Source organism: Stenella coeruleoalba, assembly GCF_951394435.1.
Source record: "Stenella coeruleoalba genome assembly, chromosome: 3".
NCBI classification, from domain to species: Eukaryota; Metazoa; Chordata; class Mammalia; order Artiodactyla; family Delphinidae; genus Stenella; species Stenella coeruleoalba.
Genome location: NC_137148.1, coordinates 121,912,264 through 121,926,088, shown reverse-complemented (window position 1 = coordinate 121,926,088; position 13,825 = coordinate 121,912,264). Strand labels below are relative to the sequence as shown.

Sequence of the window (13,825 nt, the reverse complement as noted above, 5' to 3'; positions counted from 1 at the left end):
TGTCTCATGCTCCGTCCACTCCATAGACCCGCAGCAGCCTGCCTCGGCATGAAGGCCTATCAATATTTAACGTGCAGGTGTCAGTTGCTGTAAACCGAGCATACCCCAGCACCAGCTTGAATTAATCATATGCAGGAGAGAAAATAAAATGCCTTTTTCTCAGAGCCCCAAGTTTCACTGGCTACACCAAAGCCTGGAAACCACAAGGTGAACCTTCTGCTGATGGAGGACCCTGCGAAGAAGCTGAACCAGAAGAGTGACGGCAAACCCCGGAAAGTACGATTTAAAATCTCTTCCTCCTACAGTGGCCGGGTGTTGAAGCAGGTCTTTGAGGATGGGCAGGAATTAGAGTCGCCAAAGGAGGAGTACCCTCACAGTTTCCTCCAAGAGTCCCTTGAACCAATGGATGGTGTTTATGGGTCTGGGGAAGCCCCCAAACCCCGGTCGTACTCCCCTAAGCTGACTGCTCAGAGGATCAGCGTGTTTCGAGAGGGTAGTGCCTACACCTTGGCGAGCAGCCAGCCTTTCTTCAATGATTACAAGGCGAATGACCGTAAGGTTGGTATTGCCCATGGTGTATAAGCTTTAAGGACTAAAATGTGGTTAGAGAAACACCTGAATTGTTCAGATTTGTATCTCGCTCCTACTCTGGTACTGACCAGAGCTATAGGTGCACCAAACGTGAAGCCGCTCTCAGAATAATATTTCTGGGATGAAAATAACATTCTTGTTGACTACCTATTGGAAAGTGCAATACGCATAGCTAGTATTCAAATTCCATCCAGGGTAGCAAATTGTAATTGGGTCTTTGGCTGGGCAATCTTGGTAAGTAAATGAAATAGAGATGCAGCGGTTTTCAGGTTGCCGGTCTGCCGTTTTAGAAAATTATGCAGCAACGAGTTGTTATTTTTCCTGAAAGAGCTAAGTGGTTGAAGGTGCTTACTTTATTCCAGCCAATTATTCAGCTTGTGGTTTATCCATGTCTTCTTTTATTTCTTATCTCCCTCCTGCTGCCTGCTTTTTTGTTTGTTTATTTATTTATTTTGCCTTTCCATTGCTTGTTAACATGAATGCTGGGTAGTTGGAGTCCTGGGAAGAAATGGTGAAAAGCAAATCAGCCAGAGGAAATGTTACGTGGGAAGACATTTGAGCTAATATTTCACTTGAAACATGTATTTTATCTGTGAATTTCAGTTATCTTCTCCAGTACCATGGATAATCAAAAGCCCATACATGATCTTCTTTGAAGCTAGAAGAACCTGGAAAATATTTGCTGATTTCCAAAAACAGAGATGTGTATATGCTCTCTGCCAGTAGGGCCATGAATGCCTTAAAAAAAAAAAAAAAGAGTGAATACAATGAAATAATGTACCAGGTTATTAATGAATAGCACACCAGGATATGTTTTCATCTTTAAAGTGTGAAATTCAGATAATTACTCTCTAATCATTTTTATTGTTCGTTTCCTAAGGGAACAGATTATACATCTATAGCAGACAAATGTATTGGCCTTGCTGGCATTGGTAAAAGTGTAATTATGGGCATGTCCACATTTATCAAAGATAATACCAGGTTTCTTTTTGATATTAAAGGGGGCTGGAATGAACAATCCCTCACGTTAGTGGAGTGACTTACGCATTACAAAGCACTATCACATTCTATCTCATTGAGTCTTCTTCACAACCTTGAGGAGAAAGGCAAAGTATGGTATTTTCCATTTTGCAAGTGAGGAAAATTGAGTTCCAAGTTGTAAGGGACCCACCCAATATTATAGGGTCATTAGGTGTAGAGTCAGAGTAAGAACCCAGGTCTTCTGATTCCTCATGCCCTTGGCCCTATGGAATGGTCCTTTTAAGAGAATAAGGCCATTAATAATAGTGATGATGATGATAATAATAGTTACCATTTATCAAGTGCTTATTACGTCCTAGGTACTTTGTTATATCCTGTACTTACAGGATTTCTTTTTAACTAAATCTCATTTGTAGCTTTAGAATTTATAAAGTCATAGTTTATACGAACCTTGTACAAGGCCATGGTTTATAATGTTGGACTTCTTGACCTTCATCAGTCATGTGTCATACTTGGCATTTATGTAAAAGTATGATTAGGCATGGACTTGATAAAACCAGCTACCGGAGTCTTCCTCGCAGCACGGCACAGTGGTTTTAAACATAGTACTCTAGAGACAAGGTTCAGGGTTTGATTTCTGCTTCATCCGGTTATCCTTGTTTTCTTTGTTGCCTGGACAAATGCCACATCCCACTTCTAGGCCGCCTCTGGTGTGAGAGTGATCAGGATGGATTCGTGCAGCTCCACCCACTGAAACAGGTTGTCAGTGCGGTACTTAGGAAAAATAAGGAAATGAGAGCTGGGAAGTCATGATTTTTCAATAGTGAATCCAACTGTAAAATAACCCTTAGTAAATATCGGCTTTGCAGCAACACTGGGTAGCAGTGAAACACAATAATTAAAAGCAAGGGCTCTGAACTTGAACAGGTATTTGTACACCAGTGTTCATAGCAGCATCATTGCCCATAGGTGCCCAAATATTCATCAGTAGGTGACTGAACAAACAAAACGTGGTATATACATACAGTAGAATATTATTCAGCCTTAAAAGGAAGGAAATTCTGATACACATTATAACATGCCTGAACCCTGAAGACCTTGAGCTAAGTGCAATAGCCGGTCACAAAAAGATAGTTGTATGATTCCACTTTCATGAGGTACTAGCATAGTCTAGTTTACGGAGACAGAAAGCAGAGTGGTGTTTGCCAGGGGTTGGGGAGAGGAGAAGGTGGAGTTTAACTGAAGAGTGTCAGTGTGGGAATAAGAAAACATTCTGAAGACACATGGTTGCACAATAATGTGAATGTACTGATGTCCCCGAACTGAACCTTAAGAAGGTTAAAGTGGTAAATTTTATGTTATGTATATTTTACCACAATAAAATAATAATCATAAAAAGCAAGGCTCTGGTGTCAATTAAACCTGGACTTGATGTCCGTTCTACCCACTTACTCTGTGAGCTTGAGCAAGCCACTTAACCTTGTGATAATAAAAGTACCTACTTTCAAAGATTATCACGGTGATTAAAAATATATGACATTAAAAGTACTTAGCATTGTGCCTGGCACATTGTATATGCTCAGTATATGTTACCTACCATTGTGATAATGACCAGGTTCTTATCTAGGAAATATGGAGTCTTTTAAAATTTTATGTGATGGATAGAGAAAGTGGTTATAAACAATCAGATATTTTAAGGAATTGAAACTGACTAAAATATAAGGTTCATTTAAAAAAATGAAAGGGAAAGGAAGAAGGAAAGTAACATTTATTGAACAGGTACTTTGTGGAAATTATGCAAATTTTTCTTCACAGTAACTCTGTGAGAGTTTTACAAATTGGAAAAACAAGTTTATAGGGCTTAAAAAAACTTGCAAATCTCACACAGTTTGAGAGATTTAAAATTTGAACTCAGGTCTGCCTTACCTCCAAAGGCCATTGAGTTTCTGGTACCCACTAGGCATGTCTGCATTTAAACACAGAGCAGTGGAAAGGTTTCATGGTCCCTGAATGGCAATTCCCAGTCCTGTTGCTTTTGACATCAGAGTATTTATGAATGTTTAATCACATAAGTTGCCATTCCGTGCATTGGAAGGACACAAAAAATTCCTGGCTCCATCCTGGTCCTCTATAATGTAAGAGTGGGTATTCCTCACAGGCAATTGGGTGTAACTGGATAATGTGAACTTTAGTTACACCCAGAGAGTTTCCTTAGACACAAGGAAGAACTTGGCTGTCAGGGTGACTGAAACTTAAACACACCTTAAAGGTGATTTGGGACCCTCCATCTTTGGAGTATCTTAAAAATATATTTACTATCCTGAGTGTCTCAGATGCTGACCAGCTTAGAGGCAGGAGGTTGGACCAGATGACTGCAATTTTTTTTTTTTTTTTTTGTATATTGAGAATTTTGCCTTGAAAAAACCAGCCCTATGTGTGAAAAAAGCTTCCTAGTAACTGAACCTCTTTGGCTATTACTGGAAAGAGATATGGAACCTTCCAAAAGTGCCACCATCTTTATCTTCTGATGCTCAGAAACTGATAGTCCAGAGTGTGAAACAGGAACCCAGCATGCATCAAACAGTAGGAAATGGAAGCTGCTACATGATCCCCTGAAGAGAGGGAGAGAATGCAGGGCCAGGCAGGAAGCTTGTGGCTCCGTAAATAATTATTGAAAACTCCATGGGTGTTTCAAGGAAGGGGACCTGAAGATTGAAGTCCTGCTCAAGCCAGGTTGTGACCGAATGCCTGATGGCTTTAAATAGGAGACTGCTTAACTGTGGCATCTAAATAAATTTGGTTTATACAGTTCTGTAAAAGCAGGGCCAGATATTTCATGCTGGGGAATGTAGTTGTGTAGCATGATTGTACGTGCATTACTAAAGAAGTTTCTAATACTAGTGGCAGTAACAGTGCCCATCACTTGCATAGTATCTTCAGCTTTTGCAAACTCTTACATATTCTTCATTGCACCCTCGCCCCTAGACGTTGATATAATTAGCCTCAGGGATGAGAGTCAAAATATTGAAGCACAGGAACACTGCTCAGTCAGCACAGAAGCCAGCAGAGTGCTGGGGCAGGGTCCTGAGACTGGGGTCTTAAGCATTAATGTCTACATTGCTGGGTTTGGGGATGTGAGAGGCTCCCTGAGGAGAGAGGCTGGGGAAACAGGAAGGCTCTCAGGAGTAGCAGGACAGCACCTGATAACCAACCACCCGGTATGGAAATATTCATATATTTTAATAAGTAATTTGTCTCTGGTGGTGCCCATTAGTTGGATGTCAACCCATTTGCGTGAGCAAACAGGTTCTGAGAGGCCAAATGGCTCTCCCCATCTCACAACTGGTGGACAATGGAACTGGGATCTAGTGTTGTTTCCCCCCAAGCTATCCTAGCTCTGCGAAACATTTCCTCCCCAGGCTTCTCTACTGCATTGTAGTATTGCCCAAGTTGTTTCTCAGCAAATGATGAAGTAACACATGATAAATCCATACAAGGGAACATAGGCTATTAATAATGATGCTATAGAAGTACATTTATTGACATAAAAAATTTTCATATTATATGAATAATGAACACACACACACACACACACACACACACACATATATCTTATCTGGTGGTTGTGGGGAATGTTTATGAGTACTACAGTATAGGTGTTAAGAATATGGTCCTTAGGGTGAGACAGACCTGGGTTTGAATCCTGGCCACAAACGCTGAGTAACTCTGTAAATGTGGAAGACTCTTAACCACACTGAACCTCAGTCTCCTTCTCTGTAAAATGTAGAAATCATAGCATCTACCTCATAGGGATGTTTGGGAGGGAAGTGAGGTAATGTTTGTAAAATGTTTAGTATGAAGCCTGACCCAAAACAAATGCTATCCACTATAATAATAATAATAGTAGTAATTCAATAAATTGTGTCTACTGTTATTATTTATGCATAAAAATGTTGGAGAGAGATTTGTTTATTTTTTTAGAAATACAGTTACTTTATTGATTTCTTACAATCAAATACTGCCAACTAGCATTACTTCCATTCATGCATCATTAAAAACAAAAAGATATTTCCTTGGTATTTTCAAACGATGCACATTACACAATAAACAAAAAAAGTTGGAACTTAAAAGTCACCCTGCTTAATTATGTAAACTGGTAATTTTTTTTAAAAAAGCATAACTAGTAATTTGGTTGCTGAGAGATTTATTTTTTAAAAGCTTTCCTTTGTATGCATTAAGCACTCACTGTGCCCAGCCCTGCACCAGATCCCATGGTATGTAGCAGGAATAGAAGCTCAGACCCTGTCCTGCAGAGTCCTACATTCTAGTTACATGATTAATTCAGCTTTGGCTGGTTACCATCAACAGGAAGAAAGAAGCTGTTGTTCAGGGTTTTCAGACCAAGCAAAGAAACCAGAGAATGAATTGTAGCTTTGGGCTGTGATGGGATCCCTAGTGCCAGACCATATCTCTCTTTCCTGGGATGTTGAAAAGGTTCTGCAGCCCTGTATTTGGTGACTCCTGGTGAATGACCATGCTCATTCTTCATTTCTCTAGTCCCCACCTATTATAGATTTTGGAAAGATAATCATCTACACGAATAACCTGAAAATCATTCGAACTCCAATGGACAAGAGAGATTTCATGAGGAAAATGCTCCAGAAGGAAGAGGAGGCTGAGGAAGAGTCTCTGATGAGCAAAGAAGAAATCTATGGAGACCAGAACGATGGGCCTTTGGCAGAGACGGGAGGCACCTTCCCCCATAACCAGTACCCACAGGTATGTCAGAACGGTTCACTGCCCTGCGCAGAGCTGGCCCTATAGCCATGGTCTCCAAATTGTTCTCACTGTGCACTATTTAAGTAAGAACTTTTGAATGTGAATACTTATGTCTAAACGTTAAAGATGTTGAGGAATTTTAAGTTTATTATATTCTAGTGGTTTATCACATTTTATTGTTAGCAATAATAGTTATAAGCCCATATTTCAAATACTCATAATTTGAATTATTTTGAATGATTTAAGATCTGATTAGGAACTTATCGTTTTCACTTTGCATTGAGGCTTAGAACAGCTTGTTCTAGAGATGGAAAAAAATCAGCTCTGTCCTTTTCTCATGGGTTTGCTTGTGCTCCTATTACTGTTGGTAATTCTCAGCCCAGTTTCCTTAAAGAAATCTAATAAATCTATTTGTCTTTAGAGTTTGTGGAGATTAGTTTAGTTAAAACTAAGCAATATCATCTGTAAATCCACTAGACCAGACACTAGTGAACCACATGTTGTAATATGCTGAAAGTGAACGAATGAGCAGGGTCGTCATTGTCACTTTATGTAAAGTGAGGTCACTTTACATCATGTATACAACAGGGTCCCTTGGGTACCACCTATGTTAAGCGACTGCCCAACTTAGTGAGGGTGCTGGTGTCACCTTGTTTATTAAAAATCAATATAACCTTTTCTTATGAAGATATTATTAAAGCTTAATTTCTTGATTTGTTTTCTTTAGATAAAAAATAAATATAGATAGTACGAATGTTTTTTTCTCCCCACACGTTTCAGAGGTGTGCACACCCCACCTTGCTCAGACATGCTCAGACAAGCGGGAAGGTGATGACATTCGTTAGTTCACAGTATGGGGTTGAGGGTGAGAAAAGCAATTTTGGTGAATTTAAGCTAAGAGAGTAAAAGCTTGGAAAGCAGCAGAAATGAATTTTCTCTCTTTAGATTCCATCTCTTGGGACTTGAAGCTGAACCTCCCATGGGTTAGCGTGACAAAATGGGCCAGGGGCTTCCTTGCACTTGAGTCAAGGGAATGAGAAAGCCATGACCAGACTCCAGTTCTCCTCAGAACAATTCCTGTCTCTTTCCGACCTGATCTCACACTTGATAAAATATAGTTGAAATGCAAATCTGATCATGCCATCCCTTGCTCACAGCCCCCCACCCCTGCTGCCAAAAGAAAACAACTTTCAGTAGGCTCTTATCACTTGGGATAAAACCAAAACTCCTCACTTGTTCTAGAAAGCACTGTGTGGCCTGGCTTTTTCAGCCTCATCTCGTACACATATCTGCTAATTCTCTGCCCTATGCACACTGCCCATCTGGCTACCCCTTAGATGTTCTTTGCTGGCAACTTCCCTGTGCCTAGAATATTCTCCAGACTCCCTACCTCCTTGCCCACAGATCTCAGTGGAGGCATCGCTTCTACAGAGAGGCCTCCCCTGGTTTCCATGAGGATAAAATCCCATGAGGATAAAAATCCACAAGGATGGACCCCTCAAGGCACCTCCCCCTCCCCCTGCACATGTAATCTTACATTTATTTGTGTGATTCTTTGGTTAATGTTTGCTCTTACCCACTAGGATTTGGTCTCTATTAGGTCAGGGGGCATGTTTATGTTGGGTGTAACATAGTAGTTCCAATGCTAAAAAAAATAGAGCCTGACATTTAATAGGTGCTCAGTAAATATTAGGTAAATGTTTGTGGAAAGAATACTGGAATTTGGAATGAAAATGCCAACTGATAAGAAATATTCTGCCTCTGCCTTCTCTCGCTTTCTACAAAGCACTATTCAGAGCCTAGCATAGCAGCAGTCAGACAACTAAACTTTGTGATCCAAAGCATTACCGTCCCACTTTAAAATTCATTAATGCTATCCTTTTCCATACCGTATTGTAACTTGGAGCATGCATTTTCAGAAGAGGACCAGAAATGCAGGTCACATTGCAGGCCTGAATGAAAAAGCAACAACAAGCCTGCTATGACAATTACCTTTCAATTCAATTTGGAGAGAACGGTGTTTTTTAGCTATAATGCCACAAACCAAGACAGAGGTGGGCAGCAGAAAGTTGCTGTGAAAGGTTATACTCCACTTGCCTGTCCTTTAAGCTCTATTTTATTTTATTTATTTATAATTAATTAATTAATTAATTGATTGATTGTTGCCTGCGTTGAGTCTTCATTGTTGCACGCGGGCTTTCTTTTTTTAGTTGTGGCGAGCGGGGGCCACTCTTCATTGCGGTGCGTGGACTTCTCATTGCAGTGGCTTCTCTTGTTGTGGAGCACGGGCTCTAGGCACGTGGGCCTTAGTAGTTGAGCACTCGGGCTTCAGTAGCTGTGGCTTGCAGCCTCTAGAGCACAGCCTCAGTAGTTGTGGTGCATGGGCTTAGGTGCTCCACGGCATGTGGGATCTTCCCAGACCAGGGCTCGAACCCGTGTCCCCTGCATCGGCAGGCGGATTCGTAACCACTGCGCCACCAGGGAAGTCCCTAAGCTCTGTTTGAAATTGCTATTTGTTTGCCCCATCCCTCATGTAGTAAATGCCCAGACAACTTTTATTCTAAAGCAGAGGGTCAAAGAACATCAAGGAGCCCATTCTGACCAAGAGACTCTTTGTTGTGTTATATGGAACAGGGAAACAGTAGGACCTTGATGAAAGAGCAGGGAGGGCTAAAAGCCAGGCCATGCTTGAACGTCTGTATTAACTATAAAAGAAAAGGAGAGGAATAATTGAATTGAGCCACAATGAAAAGTAGAAGGAGAAAAATCTGACCCTGTATTCAGTGGATTTGAGACCATAAGTCATCTGGGCTTCTTTATGATTTAGTTGATCTTACCTTTGAAACAGAATAATGATAATAATAATAATAACTACCATTTTTTGAGGGTTCATGTTAGCCAGGCCCCATGCCCAGTGCTTTCCATGCAGTAGTCCATTTCATCCTCACAAGGACTCTGTGAGGTGGGTATTATCTGTAGTCCCATTCTGCAGCTGGGGAAACTAAGGCTCAGAGAAGTTAAGTAACTCGCCAGAGGTCACCGGGGTCAGTAGTCAAACCCGGGTCCATCTGACTACCAATCTCATGATCTTAATCACTCTGCTGATCGACCTCCAGATTGGTGCTGGTTACCATCTTCAGGGCCACGCAAGCCTTTGAGTCTCTGATGAAAGCTGAGACCCCTTTTCTTGGTCATGGAGCTAATGAGAGGTGGTTTGGGTAGGTTGTTGGGTTCTCGAACCTAAGTTATGCTGTGCAGCGATGTTCTATATCTTCTTACTAAATGTTTTCTGGGAAGAATTTTTAAAAATATTGAGACTGGTATGCAGACGCTGATATCATGCATGCCTTATATAGAGTAGAGGCTCAATAAATACCTGTTGAGTTAACTGAATGATTAAAAGGAGCATATTGAGAGCAAACAATTGGAGGAAAGGTGGTAACTTAGGATAAGAATGGAAACTCCAGGCCTTCCCTGGTGGCGCAGTGGTTGGGAGTCTGCCTGCCGATGCAGGGGACACGGGTTCGTGCCCCGGTCCGGGAAGATCCCACATGCCGCGGAGCGGCTGGGCCCGTGAGCCATGGCCGCTTAGCCTGCGCGTCCGGAGCCTGTGCTCCACAACGGGAGAGGCCACAACAGTGAGAGACCCGCGTACCACACACACACACAAAAAGAATGGAAACTCCAGTGAAACCTCTAACAATGTGTCATATAACCATGTGACATGAGATGAGATTTGATTGATGATTTGTCCTTGTTCTTTATGGCAGGCTCACCAGGTCATTTCACTAATCTTTCAATATCTGGCCTGGCATTCTATGCAAATGAATTTTTGGATCACATGTATAGCATTATGGTAGGATTTTACTGTATTTTCTTTGACAACATTGACTTATATCATTAAAATCTCAGTGGGATCAAGTGCAAAACAAAAACATGATGGATTTGGCAGGAAAATGGACCATGACAATTTGCTTTAAGAATATTTTGGCAAATATATTTATTCTGCATACTTTAAGGGAAGAAAACCAATTTCCCCATTGTTACCATATCAGAATATGGCAACAATCAGTAAAATATTAACAAAAGGGGACATGGACATCATCTGGGATTTTGTCAGCTGGAAAATGACCTCCATTCCCTACATCTAGAATAAATACAGTTTAATACCTACTTAGGCACTTTGCAGTGCGATGGGGCTATTTTTAGAACATAGGCCTCCCTTTTCAGAGATGATTTGTATTCTTAGGTTACAAAAGAAATCTGTGTTAGCTGGTTGAGGCACCCAGGGAACTCCAGCTGTCTTGTTAGTTCCTAGAATTTAAGAACACTAAGGGATCTCCAGACATCATTGTTTTGTTTGTTTATTCATTCAGCAAGTATGTGAACAGCAAATATTGTGCCAGGTACTACACTAGATGTCAGGAAGTGATGGAGAGAGGCACTAGCCCAGAACACTTCCTGTCTAGTCAGCAGGAACTTTCAGGGGAGTGTGAGACCTGCCAGGCTTGTAGGGGCAGTGGGGTGGGACTCCTGGTCCAGAGGTACGAGTGGGCAAGGCTTGCTGGAGGAAGTGCTGCTAAGCTGACATCTGAGAACAGGTAGGAGCTGGTTGGGTTGAGAGTGGGGAAAGTTTCCTCGACACCAGCTAGAGAGAGACCTAAGGATGAGAGCCTGATGTAAGAAGTAACTGACAATGTACATCAGCTAAGGAGATTTTTTTTTCAATAAATTTATTTATCTATCTATCTTTGGCTGTGTTGGGTCTGCATTGCTGCACGCGGGCTTTCTCTAGTTGCAGCGAGCAGTGGCTACTCATCGTTGCGTTGCGTGGGCTTTTCATTGCGGTGGCTTCTCTTGTTGCGAAGCACGGGCCCTAGGCACGCGGGCTTCAGTAGTTGTGGCGCACAGGCTTCGTTGCTCCGCGGCATGTGGGATCTTCCCGGACCAGGGCTCGAACCCGTGTCCCCTGCAGTGGCAGGCGGATTCTTAACCACTGAGCCACCAGGGAAGTCCCAGGGATTGGGTTTTAACCTGAAGTTTATCTGGTGGGCAGGTGTTCATTACAAGGTTTCTTGGGTGCTTTCTATGTGGCAATCACAACTGTAGGTTCATGAGATTGGTATCCATGGTGAGAACATCCCACAAGCCCGGAGGCAGGAACTATGCTGAGTTCCTGCCAGAATCGATAGGTGTCTGGATCGGGATTGTGGTTGTGGAGGGGAAACTGAAGAGATTCGAGAGATGTTCAAAAGGTGAAATGGACAGGAATTGGTGCTGAATCTACCTGGTATCGATCTGGTATTACCCCTTATTTCACAGAAGGTTCGTGGTCTGTGCACGGTCATTGCATGGCAGCGCAAAATTGCCAGTTTCCTTGAGATGTCTTAGGGGAAGAGCACAGCGATAGCCAAGGGGCATAGTCTGGTGTCCCTGGCAGGAGGGGACAAGGCTTAGAAGTAAACTAACTTTAATGGAGAACCTATAATATGCCAGATAACATATTAGGGCATTTACATATACTCTCTCATTTAATATTCCAGCTACTCAGAGAGGTAAGCAATATCTCTCCCAGATCACAGGTAAAGAAACTGAGATTTAGGGAGGTTAAGGGAACCGTCCCAGGTGCACAGTTGTTGTCAGAGGCAGGCCTCAGCTCCAGGCTGCTGACTCCAGAGCCGAGCTCTTAATCACAGGGCCTTTTCATGGCTCTCCAAGAGCATAAAGATAAAAGTTTGCAGGAATTCAGAGCTACGCTCCAAAGGATTGCAACATCCATTCATCCGTCCCCTCAGTCACACAGAACAATCCTGGGCACCTACTGCTGGGCAACTCTGATGAGGGCTGCATATGGAGTCAGTAGGAGCATGACCTCTGGCGCCCGACCCCCTGGGACCCAAGCCTGCCTCCTTCTCTTCAAGCTGTGTGACCACTGGCACAGAGAGAGCTCTTAGAACAGTGCCCAGGGAATTCCCTGGCAGTCCAGTGGTTAGGCCTCTGCACTCTCACTGCCGAGGGCTCGGGTACAGCGCCTGACACCTCCCAGGTGTTTCACAAGTGTTCACTATTAGTTTGGCAATGAGGAACATTAAGTCCTGCCCTTATGGGTACGGAAATAACGTGTCAGATGGTGACAAGAGAGATGAAAAAGGTCAAGTTGTGGAGTGCACGGCCTGGTGGCAGGAGTTGCTGTCTTAGAGAGGTCCATCAGGGAAATCTCCGATAAAGTGCTGAGCTTATTCTGTGCCTCTGGCCAGGTCCCTCGTTGGCACGTGTGGGACGCATTTTCCTCGAATTCTGCCCCGGCCTCTTCAGGCTCCCAGTGCTATTTTGACTTGTGTGTGAACAATGGATTTGAACTGCTGCTGTGACTTAACCCTGACCTGTCTCTTGCAGGAAGGGGAACTTCCCGAGGACAACTGTTTTCACTGCCGAGGATCGGGCAGTGCCACCTGCTCTCTGTGCCACGGCAGCAAGTTCTCGATGCTGGCCAACAGATTTAAGGAGTCCTATCGGGCCCTGCGGTGCCCTGCCTGCAATGAGAATGGCCTGCAGCCTTGCCAGATTTGCAATCAATAGCCCGTGGCTTTGTATGTCCGCTTTTATCGCATCCTCCCTAAAGCTATTTGTAATCAACTGCCCCTCCTCCACCTTCTCCTCCCTCTCCCAGCAAGGAAGCCACGTGGCCGCGATCACTTCCACCACTGGCACAACTCAGTTACTCGATGATATTTCGTGAGGCTGGTAACATCTCCATGTGGGTCTAAGTGGCAGAGGCATTTTTGAATTAGAATCTGCTTTGAAACTGGTTCTCAAATGATCCTTCCAGGACCGTGTGCACGTATCTCACTTGACTTAGCTCAGGTTTCTCCTTGCACAAGTGAACAAATAAATGTACAATTCAGGCAGCAGGCTGAAGTCATTTCCCGGTTGGGAGTTATTTGAAAAATTATGCAGAGAGAAAGGAATAAAAAATGTCAGGTTTCTGATGAACTGCCTTCTTGTTGCTTATAATGCATTTCACACAGTTATTGGTCAAATTGCATTTTTCATTAAGCAGAGGAGGAAAGGGAGGCCCGATGTTGAATGCACTAGCAGGCCGCTGAAAACAAAACAAGATGTGTTTGCTTCTTGCTGAAGAGAGGCGAGCTGAGGAGCCCCTTTTTTTCAAAGTCCTGAGTCTCTCCTGTGTGATGTGCTTGGGTAATATGCATGCAGGCAATGAGCAATGCTACTTCTTAGGACAAGATGAGATAAGACATTTCTGTGCACCTCTACACTACTGAGGTTATAAGCCAAGTCAAAGCTATTTATGATAAATTTGGTGCTTAAGTATATGGGTGTGTGTGATAACGACTTCTTCCAGCCCCCAAGTTATTACCAAATGAATGCATTTATTTTAAGGCGAAGATATAGCCATGATCTCTTCATAAAAGACTGTGGGTATTTTATAGGTATTTATTGGAAACTTCTA

At 42.8% G+C, this 13,825-nt stretch overlaps 1 protein-coding gene across 1 annotated transcript; it reads left to right on the top strand.

The window, feature by feature from the left end:
- Positions 1-222: 222 nt before the first annotated feature.
- Positions 223-12,930, top strand: GRXCR2 (glutaredoxin and cysteine rich domain containing 2; the record flags this gene model as incomplete). Its single annotated transcript, XM_079917853.1, has 3 exons — positions 223-558; positions 6,130-6,351; positions 12,748-12,930. The coding sequence occupies 3 exons, from the start codon at positions 223-225 to the stop codon at positions 12,928-12,930; spliced, it is 741 nt and encodes a 246-aa protein (XP_079773979.1).
- Between the last annotated feature and the right edge of the window lie 895 nt (positions 12,931-13,825).